Below are 14,630 nucleotides of genomic sequence, written 5' to 3' on the forward strand. Positions count from 1 at the left end.
ATCAGTCTAACAATACTGATACATGTATATTTGCTTAGTCCTTCCTCCCTTCATGGAAATTTTGGGCTTCTTCTTTTGGCAACACACTTGTAATTTTCACTTTAAACTGTTTTACAACATTTGTCTTTGGAAAACTTGAATATCAACTTGATATCAACCGTTTCTTCGGGTAGAACATCTTACAAGAAATGTAGAGGTTTCGGGAACAATCCCCTATCCAATCATTAATTTATTTTGACGTGCTCTTGCCTTTTTCTTTCTTTTCCTCCTGAACATAAAAACCCTGTTCACTTCTTTCCTGTCTAAAAGTTGCCAGTAAATCAACACAAATCAAATCAAATCAAGCCTTTACTTTGACACATAAAACCATTCTGTATATATGTCTGTAAAGAAAATTTACAAAAAACAAAATCTTACAAGTAATTTTGTAAGCTGCTTTCCTTAAAATTTCATTTTTCTGTTTACTTTTGTAGCAATCTAAACCATTTGAACTGTGTTAACAATATTTAAAAACATGTTAAACATAATGCTATGGAATTTTTATCATTGTTTAAACAACTGTGAGTGCTAGATTTAAATGAATCCACCTGCAATCAGTATCTTTGAATATTCCACAATTGAAATACATTGTATTTTATGCCATAAAAGCAAAAGATGGAAAGAAGTTTTGTTGCATTATGAAAATTTTTCTAGCTCTGTAATTTCAAAGAATCTCAAATGTTGTATGACATTCCACATTTTGATTCATAAAAACCAACCAAACATACTAAAACCCTACAAATAAACGACTTACACTGTAAAACTGAAAGTTGGTAAACTATATGTACTGAAGAAAAAATTGTGTATGTACTTGTACCTTAATTTTTCTACACTAAATGATAGCTTGAACTGGTCTTACAGAAGTGAACAAGAAAAGACTTGTACATTTTTGGTTAACATTGAAGGGGTGTATTTTCTATCTAATATTGCAATTACCAAAATCAAAATGACAATCAAACCCACCAAACACTGATACACAATGAAAAAAAAAGATTTCCTCAATGAAATGAATACATACAATAACCCTGATTAACACTCAAAATATCACAACAAAGTACACAAATAAACTAAAATTCACAGCAGTTATCATTCATGTTTGTATGGTTGTATACAATAGACATTTTACAGCTGGTGATTACTGTAGTACAACATAGAATTTCTGTGAAGGCCAGTGCTCATTTTGAAGACAAACATTTCTTATTGAGTAGTTAAAGAGTTGTGAATTATCCCTTTCTGTCAACTTCTACTTAAAAGTTTCATTTGGCATAGTAAAGTATTCTCAAGGTACATTTATACCTTGATAAACAATTATGTATCTTTTATACTGAAACTAAGAACTAAAGAGTACAGGTAGTAGATGGAAAATAACAATGAACTAAAATAATCTGTGCTACTGAAACATGTATAAACTATCACCAATGATTAATGAAAATTAAGGCAAAAAAAAAAAATGAAATCAAAAACTTAATTTCCTGACACAAGTAAATACAAACATACTTAGAAAAGGAAATGTTGGTTGACATTTATCATAACAATCATCATAAATCATTGGACCTATGTATATGAGGTATGAATGAAACACACTGGAAGCAGTCCATAAAGTAATATCTAATAAAATCTACTAGATTCTTATTTGCCATTTTTGAGATTATTCTACTGAACACTGTTTTCCTTCATTAAATCATTACTTGGTTTGAGCTACAATGTATTACAATTCTTCACCAAAATCTAATTTGTTCTATATACCGTGGAATTTTGATTTCTGTGTCAGATTACAGATACATTGTTATAAATCGACAATGAAAAACATACCTTTAATTCAAGTACATAAACTAAATCATCATAAATTATGATTATGGTACCTCAATAATTTAACACAAATCACTAACTATTTACAATTGAGTATTCACAACATATACCTGTACAAATACAATGCGGTAAAAATATAAACCATTTCTAAGACTTGGAAATTGCAACCTAAGAAGAAAAAGGGTATATACACATATATTAGTTTTTGTCTTAACAAAGTTTAAAAATGAAGATGGAAAATACATATTACATTTTGCCAGATTCAATGGAATTAAAAAAACCCATAAAATCCCAAAAGTTGTAGTAAAATCCTTCATAAAAACCTGCAATGATTATATTATACCAATCTGTTATTGTATTTCACATTAATTCTAACAGTCATTTTTCCCATTTTGATAAACATGTTATTCTTTTATATCTGTCATAATTTTCTTTTTATTCAAATGTTGATAATTCATGATGAAAATTTCAATTACATGTACATCAATCAACTTCAACATGGAAAAACTTTTTACCAATCTACCAATCTGTTATTGTATTTCACATAAATTCTAACAGTCATTTTTCCCATTTTGATAAACATGTTATTCTTTTATATCTGTCATAATTTTCTTTTTATTCAAATGTTGATAATTCATGATGAAAATTTCAATTACATGTACATCAATCAACTTCAACATGGAAAAACTTTTTAAAAAGTCAAACTTAATGTTCAGGTACATGTAAGTACAATGTAAAGGAAAATTTCAAATATTCATAAAACAATGTTATTGGTTTTTTCTGCGAGTACATGTAATTCCTAGAAATAGATGTAAAGGAAACTTGAGTTTTTCCTCCCTCCCAATAGCATGATATGAATATCATCATGGATTGCTTTGTGAGTGTGGCATTGTTTGGCGTTGGTGAATATCATCAGACAGGAATTTTGACACCTTGTTGAGGTGGCACTGAGGCTCCTCGATTCAATCTTTTTGCTCTGCAGGAGAAAAGAAGAGAACTTGATAGCAAACCTTTTTGTATATTTATCCAAAGTATCGTAATTAGCTTCAGACCAACATAAATAGGAATAAAATGTTTTACATAATAATAAGTAATATTTTGAAACCAAACACACAAATAGGCTAGGTAAGCAGAATCAAATTTCTCCAACTTTCTCTATTTGGCTATTTGGCTACCTTGGAGAATTCGTTGGACTTGTCGACACTTGTTTTCCACCCCTTGGATTATCCTTCACAAAGTTTCGACAGGAAGCCAATTTAGATTCTAAAGCCTACAATACACAAAAAATATTCTTCTCATCTCAAGTTCAAGAGCAAATTATAATATTTTATTTTTTGAAAACAAGATGCATGTTTCACATATGCATTGTACTTGGCAAAGTTTTTAGATCTCGGTCTCTGCATAAAGAACATGACAGGTTAACAATATCCTCGTTGTTAAATGGTTATGCAAAGACAAACATTCCTATGTACAACTATATTTTTATAAGTCAACATTAATGATTATGCACCTTTTAATTTATAGTGTGCCATACTTTCCATGCAAACTATACATTGGTTGGGTTAATGAAAATGCGTGTGACAGCACTTACGTATATGTACAATCAAATCACGTAAATTGCAAACAGTTTTTATAAAGTTGCAAAATAAATTGGTTAAGTAAAATTTATCAAATGCAAAGCGACATATCTCTATTCCTGAATGTTATGAAAATGTGAATTTATGTTTCAGGACTATGAAACTTTATAACACATGCTCGGCCAAAGTTTTCAAATACATGTCACATCTAAAGATTTGATGATGAACTAAATCTACATGTACAATCTTTCCTATTTGCAAAATGAATATGGAGGATTGTTTAATGTATTAGTAGCTCTTTTAGTAAGGTATACATCTGAATTGAAGAATAAAAAAAACAATAATTGTTGATGGATGATTCAAAAACTCAGGTAACACTTGCTAGTTATCAAATGAATAATCTTTACAGTTAACAATCTACATGTGTTAAAAGTGTTGCCTCAATTTTGGGTTAGTACTTAAGTCCAGAATGATCTTTTTACATAGAACTGCTCATCAGCATATCTTATGTTAATATATTCTATTTAAGACTTAATATGCATGGTTTAAATCCTAAATCTTAAAAACATATTTCTAGAGAGTTCTTCTTAAAATGTCAGGAATTCATTTATTAAGAAAAAAATAAAATAATTACTGGATACACTAGTTAATTTCAAACATATGACAAGGACAAGAACACAAAACACATGTACAAGAGATAACATACCAGTTTTGTACACTTTAAAACATGTATACAGTACTTACTCCAACTTTCCGAAGCAGATCCCCTACAATGTTTAAAGCTGAGATTCTGGCAGATGGAGTTAACGGTGTGCTGGTTGAGGATTTCAAAGGAATACCTAAAATTAATTTACATCTACATTGTTCTTATTTGTCCAAATAAATAGTGTTTGTTCATGATACATGTATGTAAATTTATCATTGTTTTTACTCATGAGAAAGTGTAAATTTACGATTTTTTAAGCCCATGATAGAATGAAAGGACAATGCAGTTAATATGATTTGAAATGAATTCAAGGTACAGTACATGTTTCACAACCAAAAATGAGGACACATCTATTTTTAAGCAAGCAAAAAGTGTGACAACTCTGAACAAAACATTCCAGCCATCTACAAACAATAAGTTCTTTCTTTATAGATTTCAAACCAAAGCAAACAAGTTCTGACCTTTGTTTGGAGGTGTTGAAAGACTGGAGGGTTTGTCATTAATGCTGTTTTCCTCCATTGGGTCCTGCTTCTTCTTTATTGGGATTGCATTAGAGCTACTGTCTTCCTTTGGGGCAAGGCTGAGGGCTGTGTTTGTTGGTTTAATCTGAACTACATTTAGCTCTGACCGGAGGTCTAACATGTAAAAAAAATTGTCATTATTATTGAAGTGACAACTATATATCCTTTATAATTTCATACATATACAAAAAGATACATAAGTGACCCATACACTTTAAAAACTTATCAATTTGTACTATACACCAGTGGTCAGGGATGAAATTAATGAAGTTCAAAACCTTGATCTTTAAATTCACTTATTAAGTATTTTTTTCTCCTTTACTGCCTAAAAAATTGATTGTGATTCATATAGAAACTTAAGGTTTCACAGGTATAGAAGAATGGGCTCATCTATATGAAGTGCTGAGTGACAATGGCAATAATTTAAATACTTTTACTTACTTAAGAATCAGAGAGAGAGAGAGAGAGAGAGAGAGAGAGAGAGAGAGAGAGAGAGAGAGAGAGAAAGAGAGAGAGAGAGAAAGAGAGAGAGAGAGAGAGAGAGAGAGAGAGAGAGAGAGAGAGAGAGAGAGAGAGAGAGAGAGAGAGAAATATTAACAGTGAAATTCATTATTTGGAGTTTGATAGTAGTATACACTGGTAGCAATCATTGCAGAACAAATACTGAGGCTGTGTAAGATTGTGCTTTTTTCCCATCTGCAATGCTCACTACCTTCATCTTAATATGAAAGACCAAAGATAGTATTATATTGTTTAAATAGCTGATATTCAAAATCACTCCTTCTTAATGATCGATTTGTCACTTTTATTCTCACCTGTGGCTTCATCTTTTAATCTTTGAACAGTTTCCACTAAAGTTTCTTTCTCATCCAATTCACTTTCCAAGAACGCATTTCTTTCAATGGCCTAAAAATAGATATTGAAATTAATAGAAAGATTCTTCTTAGAATGTCATTTGTTTAAAACCATCATTTTTTTTTTCAGGTGCATTTCAATTTACCTGATTTAATCTCACTTCAAAATCCTCCAGTGAAACAACAGTAGCTCTACAAGATATACAGGTACACATATTGATTACCAGTATTCATTACCAAATGTACTTTAAAACACAATTAGGTGTTACAGAATAAGCCCATCAAAAGCAATAGATAACAATTGTGTTTGAACCGTGAACACATTATTGGTATGTTCATTCAAAGATATTTGTAATTTTCTGATAGATGCAGTAAAATACATGAGCATTTCAAAGATGAGAAATATTATATTAAAGTACAATCATGATTGTCTTGTTCACTAAAGCTTACTGCTTGTACACATTCTTTGAATTTCTTGGTGAGGTGAAAACATATGATGTATTAATTTAATTTTATTGGTAACTCATTTGGAGATGAGATTTCCCCATTGCCAAATGCACAGCTCGTCTAACAACAGTACCTCTTGGCTCTCTCTAAGTCATCATTTGTCTGCTCCAACTCTCTGATGTATTTCTGTAACTCATCTTTGTAGGCACTGACTTGGGCTAATTCATCTTCTAATTTGGATATTTGTCTGTGACTGTTTGTTTGTAAGAGCTCAATCTTTTCCTGAAAAGAGTAAACATAAATTGAATCCAAAAATTAACAAAAGAATTCATCAGAACTTACTTTTTCTGTTTGATTGTAATATATAATCAACTTTTGATAAAGATTAAAAAATAATTAAAATATATCCAAATTTTAACCTTGAGTGAAGAATTTTCACTGCCAAGTTTTGAGGTTTCTGACAAGAGATCTTTGTTTTTGGATTCTAGCTGCTCAAGCTGGGCTTCAAGCTCACACTCAAGCTCCCTACTGCTGATCTGGAATTCTTCTAGTTCCTCTCTCGTCTCTTCTAGACTGTTAAAAGTACCAAAATTCAATTTTAAATGTCAGGTGAGTTATACCCCCATAATATTAAACAAGGAGAGTCTAATATCTCTCTTTTAAAAAATTCTTAAACATGTAGGTCCTGAAATTATAAAGTGACATATCTGAATGCTCATAGCATGATGTCAAGTCAAACATTGCTCATTTATTATGTTGATGAATGACTGTCTGTGATTGACACACCAGCTGTTAAAGACTGATCAACCTTATTGGAATATAATAAGTAATTTCACACAGTGCTGTTCATAGACAACTCTGCAACATAATTACACTGCAGTAATCAAGTACTCTCTAAAATAATAACAGGTATATTTTTAAAAGAGGCCTATAACTCCTTAAAACACTATGCAGGGGCATTGGAAAGTGTTTCATATTGGGGGCAGCGAATTTTATGAAATAGGAAGGAGAGTGAATTGAACTGGATTTGACTTGAAATTAAATTATGAAACAGTATATTTTTAACAATATGATATTGCCACCTACATGATGTTATATTTATATGAAACATAACTATTAACTAAGGATAGTTAGAATTTAAACCACATTGGTTGAAGGAATGAAGTTCTAGATTTTTCTTGCCTAAAAGCTCTTTAAAAACTTGAAATGATCTGGTCTGTTGACTATAGTATAATAATACATATGCATGTTAATCCCAACATTTCTGAAATTGGATGCTAAAGACAAATTGTGTAAGATATGATAATTTAAACTTCTTTTTCAGTTTTCTTCACTTCCTGTCTAATTCCTACGCTCATTGACATTTCTTTAATGAAATTTCCACCTCATGTGTATTAATTCACTGTTAATATTTTATGAACTGCATAAGGCAAGATTTAGTTGAATAAAGACTAAAGTCATCAACTGTTTGAAAAAATGGAGAGGGCTACATTATTGCAACTAGTCCAACTACTACAAAACATGTGCATGAATATACTTCAAAGTAAGTGAGTCTATATACAATGCATAAATAATCAACTATAACACAATTTAATTTTAAAATCATTGGCACATTTCTTTTGTTTGAAAAGCGACAAAATAATGTCATTAAAATACGAAAACAATCCAAGTGAGATTAAAGCTATAATAAATGTTCAAAGAGTCAAATGATTCACATCGACATGAAAACAATGACACAGAAAAGGCTACACAAGTTTTAGTTTTGCTATCCTAGTGAGCAGACGACTTAAAAATTATCAAGTCCAAGCAAAACATTCCAAAACACAAAACTTTCGTTGACCATCATGGTCCCCGATAACTTTGTTGTGACTTAATAACCAACAAAAGTAACACATGTAGATTGGAAATCTTACTCTTGTTTAAACTGTTCAGCTTGCTGTCGCCAGTAGTCAATCTCCTCTTGAGGTGTTTTGAACTTCTTCGAGTCATCCATTCTTGGCTTGACCACCGGAAGAACGATTTAAAGGTTCGGCTAAAAGAGGGAATACAACGAAACTGAAGATAATCTTTCTTTTTTCAAAACCAACGAAAAAATTATAGAAATTAAAGCGTTTACTTGAAATAAAACATATTTTTGTAATCAGATCTTAATTTTAGATATCACAGTTCATAAAACATTAACTTAGGCTATTTGATATATATTTTTTCTTCAATTATTTAATCTTTATTTATGAACTAAATAACACATTAAAATTACATTTAAAAATTTAAATCTGATAAGAATACCCGTGTTTATTTTAATGCGTTTTAATCCATAGAAGAAGCTAATTATATTTCTACAAAGACCTCTTTTAACTACACCCAAGCAATTAGAGAGCTTGAACCCGATGTAATTGTTTTCCATGTTATCCATGTCGGTTTTCAATTATTATGGCTCTTTTAGGCATCAAAGACGAATTGCTGGATTCATCAACTGCATCATGGAATGTTAACAAAATAGGAGGGTTGTCTGTGAGTTTTTTCTTTACTGACATTGTCATTTATAAATATGCTTGTGCCCTTCACTTTTCAATTTATGTCTCTGCTTTGGTTAACCATGTCATAACAGCTTGAAAAAATATTTGTTGACAGTCAGAAAGAAAACACGTAATTCCTTTTTAAGATCAAAGAGTGCATCAGTATTAATAAGAGTGTTGTGAAATGAAAAATGTCGGTTGGGGTAATATTTTCCATAATTTTGTTTTGAGGCACCTGTGCTTAGGTCTAGTTTTATGAATGTGTATGATACCTAATATACATAAAAGTACACCTATTTTATGTGTATTTATATGTATATTAGGTATTATACATATGCGTATAACAAGACCCAAGCACATGTGAAAGTTCCCCAGGACCCTTATATGTACAAACTTAAAAAGACTTCCTGATTAGAACCATTTTAACAAGTCCTTTGACTTTCTGTAGGACGTAACTATCTATTTCTTGCGTCAAAACAAGTTAAAATGATGCTGGTTTCAAGCGAAATATACACAAATTGCATAGCCTTAGCTCAAAAGCCAGACAAATCTTGTTGACTTCAAAGAGCTATGACTGAGTGGCCTACAATGAAATAGACATAGTAGGCCTTTGTCACAATGCTGTTTGACACGTCTACCCAAAGTCAAAGCTTGACACAACAACCCAAAGTCCAAGCTCCTGTTAAAATGGTTTTATTACTTTTTTAAATAAAGTTTACAAGTTAATTCCATTCTCGCTGTCAGTAGGTTAAGTGAACAGCAAAATGTATTCTACTGTAACAAAATCTTCAGATGAAAAAAAATTATATCAATTGTGTAATAGTCAGCGAGACAGGTTTGATTGCTTGTGCCAGATAGCTCAGTTGGTAGAGCACCTGACAAGAGACTCAGGGAGCCTGGGTTTGAATGTTGGTCTGATCCAACATTATTTCTCCAATTCCATCACATTTGGTGCTATGAGCAACCCCTTAAACTAACAGGATAACTTTCAGGGGAAAGATACTTGAAATCATAACTGATCTTTTAGGGCTAAGATCATATTTTTAAGGAGGAGGAGGAATATTACAGTCATACTGGTTCAATTTCCAGCAACAAATAGCTTAGCTGGAAGAGCATCTGACTAGAGATTCAGGGAGCCTTGGTGTCTTGGTTTGGTCTCCATGCATCCTGTTATAGTTGTAATATTATAAACATTGTATATTATTTGGAATGATCCATCTTTTTTTATTCATTATACAGCTATGCATACATGCTTACCTATCTTTCCGGAACAAAGTCTAGCTGTAACATCTTTTGTATCATCTTTTTACTACCGGGTATAATGAAAACAATTGATTAGTTTGTTTCATCTTATTATTTAATTTACAGGACTGGATACATCCAGATAGTATAAAGCCAGTCTGTCCTTGCTGTAAAAGTCCTATGCTTCTGATTGTTCAGTTGAATTGTCCTTTAGACGGTTCTCCGTATCACAGGACCCTGTACTTGTTTACCTGTCCTAGAAGAGAATGCTGGGGTAGAGATGAAAGGTAACTGTTACCATGACAATCACCAGACAAGTATAGTATTAAACAGTATAAATAATACATGTTATAAAATTAATGTGTTTGTGTTGCTACCCTTAGAGTTAGTGCAGAGCCAGTTAAATAGACCAGTGTGGAATTTCACATTGAAAATACACGTATCTGTCATTCCTTTATGAAAACCAAAAAAAAGTTACCAGTAAAATGTAATAAAAAATTGTACTGGTAATCGATATATCAACAGATGTTTGATCAATTCGTTGACCACCGAGTCTCCTTAGGCCAAATGAACAATTTTAAACTGCACTCCTACCTATATCCTGATCTGACTGCAGTCACAGTGTATCATCGCACCTCTTTGATAGATTATGGTTAATATCATTCTGTTATTATTAAATTGTAGGAATTGGTTACAATAATTGTTCCACATTGCCCTGTAAAAATAAAAGCATTGTGTTTTGTCCCTTGGTAGAAATTTTTATGGTTTATAATCAGATCCAGTTGTAAAACATACAAAACAATTTTTTTTTTGTCAGTTGGTGTGTCCTCAGATCTCAATTCTTGGACAGTAGCTACAAAAAACACTCACAACAAGCAAAATTAGAGAAAAAGGTTGATTTGTTTACCTGTGAAGATGACTGGGGAGATGATGTTGATGATCCCACTGACGATTTTACAAAGACAGAGGCTGGAAAACAGCAATCAGCTCCAAAGTCAGGTGGCTATAGCAGTAACAGTTGTTCCAGTTCAGAATTTGACGAGATAGCTATAACAGAGGGTGCCCTAAGCAATAAATTTGAGGAACTGAGATTTCAGGATGATGAGCAAGTGGAGGAGGAGCAGGAAGAGGTAAAAGAAGATATATCTGTTGATGATTGTGAGAAGGAAGATGAAGTTACTAAGGATGATCAAATGGTGATACCGGATGATTCTTTGCACAATGCATTCCAGCTAATTGAGAATGGCCAGGAGACCTGTAATGACATGGATGAGGGCCCTGACCCATCATCAGATATACTCATTTCTTATTATCTAAGTGTTGTAGAAGAACATTCAGTCCCTGCAGATGACAATGGTTACCTTAAAAAGCTATTAAATGAATATCAACGGAATGAAGGAGTGGATCTAGAGGGCTTGCTTAGTTCTGAATATTTTTCAAGGTATTTATCATTTTCCTGCAGTTATTTGACTAAATTAGTCACTATAAATATAATGTTTTGTAATTTCAAAACATTTATCTTATGCTATAATACTTTCTATAATGATAGTCTATCATAGAGTATCATTGATAGACTATACAAAACATATGCCTTGATCATTTTACATAGGTAAATCCCTGTCCTTGTAACTGTTTGACATAGGTAACTCCCTGTCCCTGTCCCTGTTTCACATAGGTTAGGTAATTTTCTGTCCCTTTAACTAACATAGGTAGCTCCCTGTAACTGTTTGACATAAGTAACTCCCTGTCCCTGTAACTGTATGACATAGGTTAGGCAATTCCCTGTCTCTGTAACTGACATAGGTAACTCCTGTCCCTGTAAATGTTTGACATACACAACTCCCTGTCTTTGTACCTGCTTGACATAGGTAACTCCTTGTCCCTGTAACTGTTTGACATATAGATAACTTCCAGTCCTCGTAACTGTTTGACATAAGTTAGAATTTCTTCCTGTAACTGTTTGACCTAGGTAACTCCCTGTCCTTTTACCTGTTTGGCATAGGTAACCCCCTGTAACTGTTTGACATAGATAACTCCTGTCCCTGTACCTGTTTGACAAAGGTAACTCCCTGTAACTGTTTGACATAGGTAGCTCCCTTTCCCTGTTACTGTTTGATGTTAAATCAGTTAGGCAATTAACTTAAGGAAACTATCCAAAGGAGAATTATTTGCATTTATTGGACCAATTATTTGGATTGTCAGGTTTTTTTAAAACGGATTTGCAGTTTATGTTAATTAAAGATCATTCAATTTCTACATTTGTTTTGAATGTTAATATGGAACTTTTGAGATGTAGTTGGAAGGTATCCATAAAATCCACAAAAGTCAAGCCACCATTTCACAGTAAACTGTAATACATGATCATACTGGTACACGTAATACATGTCAGTCCGATTCTTGTACATGGGCATTTTTATTAAGAACAGATCGAAGCTTTTAGTGTTATACATGTAATATTTCTTTGTTTGTTTGACTTGTCAGCAGTGATAAAAATGGAGGCCAAAGTGGGAATGAAAAGTATGAAAGAACAGAAATAAAGCATGGAGACAAGGTATTTCACCGGTTCCGGAAACAAACGGCTGTGTGTCCTCAACAGTGTGTCAGGTAGGTAGATCCAGGAGTTTTATCAAGGGGGTCAAGAGCTTATTTTTAGAAGTTTCCTACAAGTCTAGCAAGGCTGAATTTTTCAAACCAGGGAGAGAGGGAGGGGGTCCTTAATCCTTATCCTTCTCTAGATCTGTACAAGATGTTCAAACTGTCTATCACCAAAGATTATCACAAAATTTAAAAGTACATGTAGTCCCGTTAATGATTTGATATCACTCTCAGATTCATATCATTAGAGTTTAAACAAACCAGTGGTATTTTTCCTGTCTCTGGACCCCCAATAATAAAGATTTTTTTTTTGCTACACTTATCTATGATTATTCACATCTCAGTAGATTTCTAGTAATTTCATTTCATCACAGGTATCATTGGAATGGCAGTCCTCTATTCATCAAAGAACTGAGTCCTTCAGAGAGGTCTACTTATACTAACAGATCCTGTCGAAGTTGTGGCGGTGATGTAGTGTTTGAACTACAGTTGATGCCAGCCCTGGTCAACTTTCTTCAGACTTCAGAAAAAGCAGGCAAGTTTATGCATCACTATTGCTTTGAAATCAGAAAGTATTTAAAGAACTATAGTCTGTCCCAAGTTATTGCTTCCATCAATTTTTGATGATTTTTAATAAAAATACACATATCTGCGAAAGAAATACAATTGAAATCGATGAAAGGGAATATATCCAAGATATCTTCATTGAACAATTATCCCTTTTCACTCATAAAATTTCACAGGAATGAAAACAATTTTCTTACGGAGATTTGTAATGGGAAATGTTTACCTCTTTTGTCCATTCGGAATACACTCGGAATACATCACGCAATTTTTTAACATTATCATCCGGGCTTATTAATGGCTGATGCAATGCAAAGTCTCCGTAGACTTTCAATTTTTGGATGTGTATTGAAACCTGAAGCGGTAGAGGGGGCGTTTCAAAACAGATAATATGGACATTTTTCATATTAGTGGATAAACGTAGTTTGAGCACAAAGGTATTTTCTATTATTGAAATATCAAGCAAAAACTCGTGACAGAGTATAAATGTATTTTATTTTGACTTTGTCATTTACTTAAATTTGCATGCTTTTATCAACATGAAGAGAATATTGATGGTCATAATTATACATGTATTTCAGGGCCAGCTACAGAGTTTGGGACGGTGATCGTGTTTACCTGTAAGAACAGTTGTTGGGATGATAAATCCACAACTAAACAGGAACTAGTTCTTGTGCAGCCTGATCCTGACCATCATCTATTTAGATAAAAGATAAACTCTGGCGTTTTAATGTATCATGAAGTTCTTGCTTTAATGTTAAACGTTTTGTTACTGGAATATAAATTTTATTTGATATTCTGTTTTTTGCTTCTTTTGCTAAATGGCTTAAAAGTTAAAAGACATTTGCTGATGATATCCTATTGCAGTGCTTTGGTACATGGATTAGCATTGTAGAACTTCAATGATAACTGGTAGATTATCTATCCTGCAGAAATGGCAGGCAAGTGGATCCAAAAAAAGTACTACTATATCTTTGAGATTATGATTGATAAACCCTCTGTCAGTCATACACTTTGTGCATAAAGAGCTATATCTTCTTGAGGTGACTGAAAGACTTTGAAAAATAAAGGGGGGCAACAGAAATATGCTTTTGCTTATTTTTTTTTTACAATAATTTGCTGTGTCGTCCTTTTCCATGAAATAAAAGTTTAAAATGAGCCCACTATAATAAAACAATACAGCAAACATTCTGGTGGGATGATGAGAGAATTCAACAATCATGGAATTTGTACTGTAATTCTTCAATAAAGAATAACATTTTAAGTCATTTTGCTGATCTCAAGTAGATTGCTACACTTCTGTAGCACAAGCTCCCCCTGACTTTGTCTACAGCAAACAAGAGGCCCATGGGCCACATCACTCACCTGAGCAACAATAGGCATGGCAATATCAGCATCATGGAGTAATAATACAAAATATCTGGATAATGTGGTATAATACATGTAGATCCTGTATCAAAAAAATCAGTTTCCCCCTGAATATTCTTATATTTATAATCAAGTCCCTTTTCTAACCTCATGATTTTATAGTCATATCACATTCAGCATTGCAGTTCTCAAAAGACCCTAAACAATTGTTTATATACAGGATATAAACCTACATCAAACTCTGAACCCCTTGTGAGGCCCAATAATCATCCAGGGGCCAAATTCCAAAAAAATTTAAAGAATCAGCAATTTGTAAAAATGCTTGTGTATAAGTAAAAGCAAATACAATAAAATTTTAGTTTTTGTAAATAATTAAAATGATTTCCTTTGTA

General features: G+C 32.6%; 2 protein-coding genes across 3 annotated transcripts; one reads left to right on the top strand and one right to left on the bottom strand.

Moving 5' to 3' along the window:
* Nucleotides 1–2,469: 2,469 nt before the first annotated feature.
* Nucleotides 2,470–7,979, bottom strand: LOC128165379 (nuclear distribution protein nudE homolog 1-like). The gene is made up of 9 exons (XM_052829853.1): nucleotides 7,867–7,979; nucleotides 6,373–6,526; nucleotides 6,087–6,235; nucleotides 5,653–5,698; nucleotides 5,468–5,558; nucleotides 4,593–4,766; nucleotides 4,170–4,264; nucleotides 3,024–3,118; nucleotides 2,470–2,824 (listed from the first exon to the last, which is right to left on the bottom strand). Exons 1-9 carry the CDS (start codon nucleotides 7,944–7,946, stop codon nucleotides 2,761–2,763), a joined length of 948 nt encoding a protein of 315 aa, XP_052685813.1. The 5' UTR covers nucleotides 7,947–7,979; the 3' UTR covers nucleotides 2,470–2,760.
* Nucleotides 7,980–8,306: 327 nt separating this feature from the next.
* On the top strand, nucleotides 8,307–13,666 carry LOC128168167 (programmed cell death protein 2-like). 2 transcript variants are annotated; one of them, XM_052834283.1, is made up of 6 exons: nucleotides 8,307–8,464; nucleotides 9,838–9,998; nucleotides 10,529–11,152; nucleotides 12,193–12,315; nucleotides 12,681–12,841; nucleotides 13,452–13,666. In XM_052834283.1, exons 1-6 carry the CDS (start codon nucleotides 8,384–8,386, stop codon nucleotides 13,577–13,579), a joined length of 1,278 nt encoding a protein of 425 aa, XP_052690243.1. In that variant the 5' UTR covers nucleotides 8,307–8,383; the 3' UTR covers nucleotides 13,580–13,666. The 2 variants fall into 2 exon arrangements, with proteins under 2 accessions (XP_052690243.1, XP_052690244.1); XM_052834284.1 differs by having other exon boundaries at nucleotides 12,196–12,315.
* The last annotated feature ends 964 nt before the right edge of the window (nucleotides 13,667–14,630 follow it).

Source organism: Crassostrea angulata, chromosome 10, assembly GCF_025612915.1.
Source record: "Crassostrea angulata isolate pt1a10 chromosome 10, ASM2561291v2, whole genome shotgun sequence".
Lineage (NCBI taxonomy): Eukaryota > Metazoa > Mollusca > Bivalvia > Ostreida > Ostreidae > Magallana > Magallana angulata.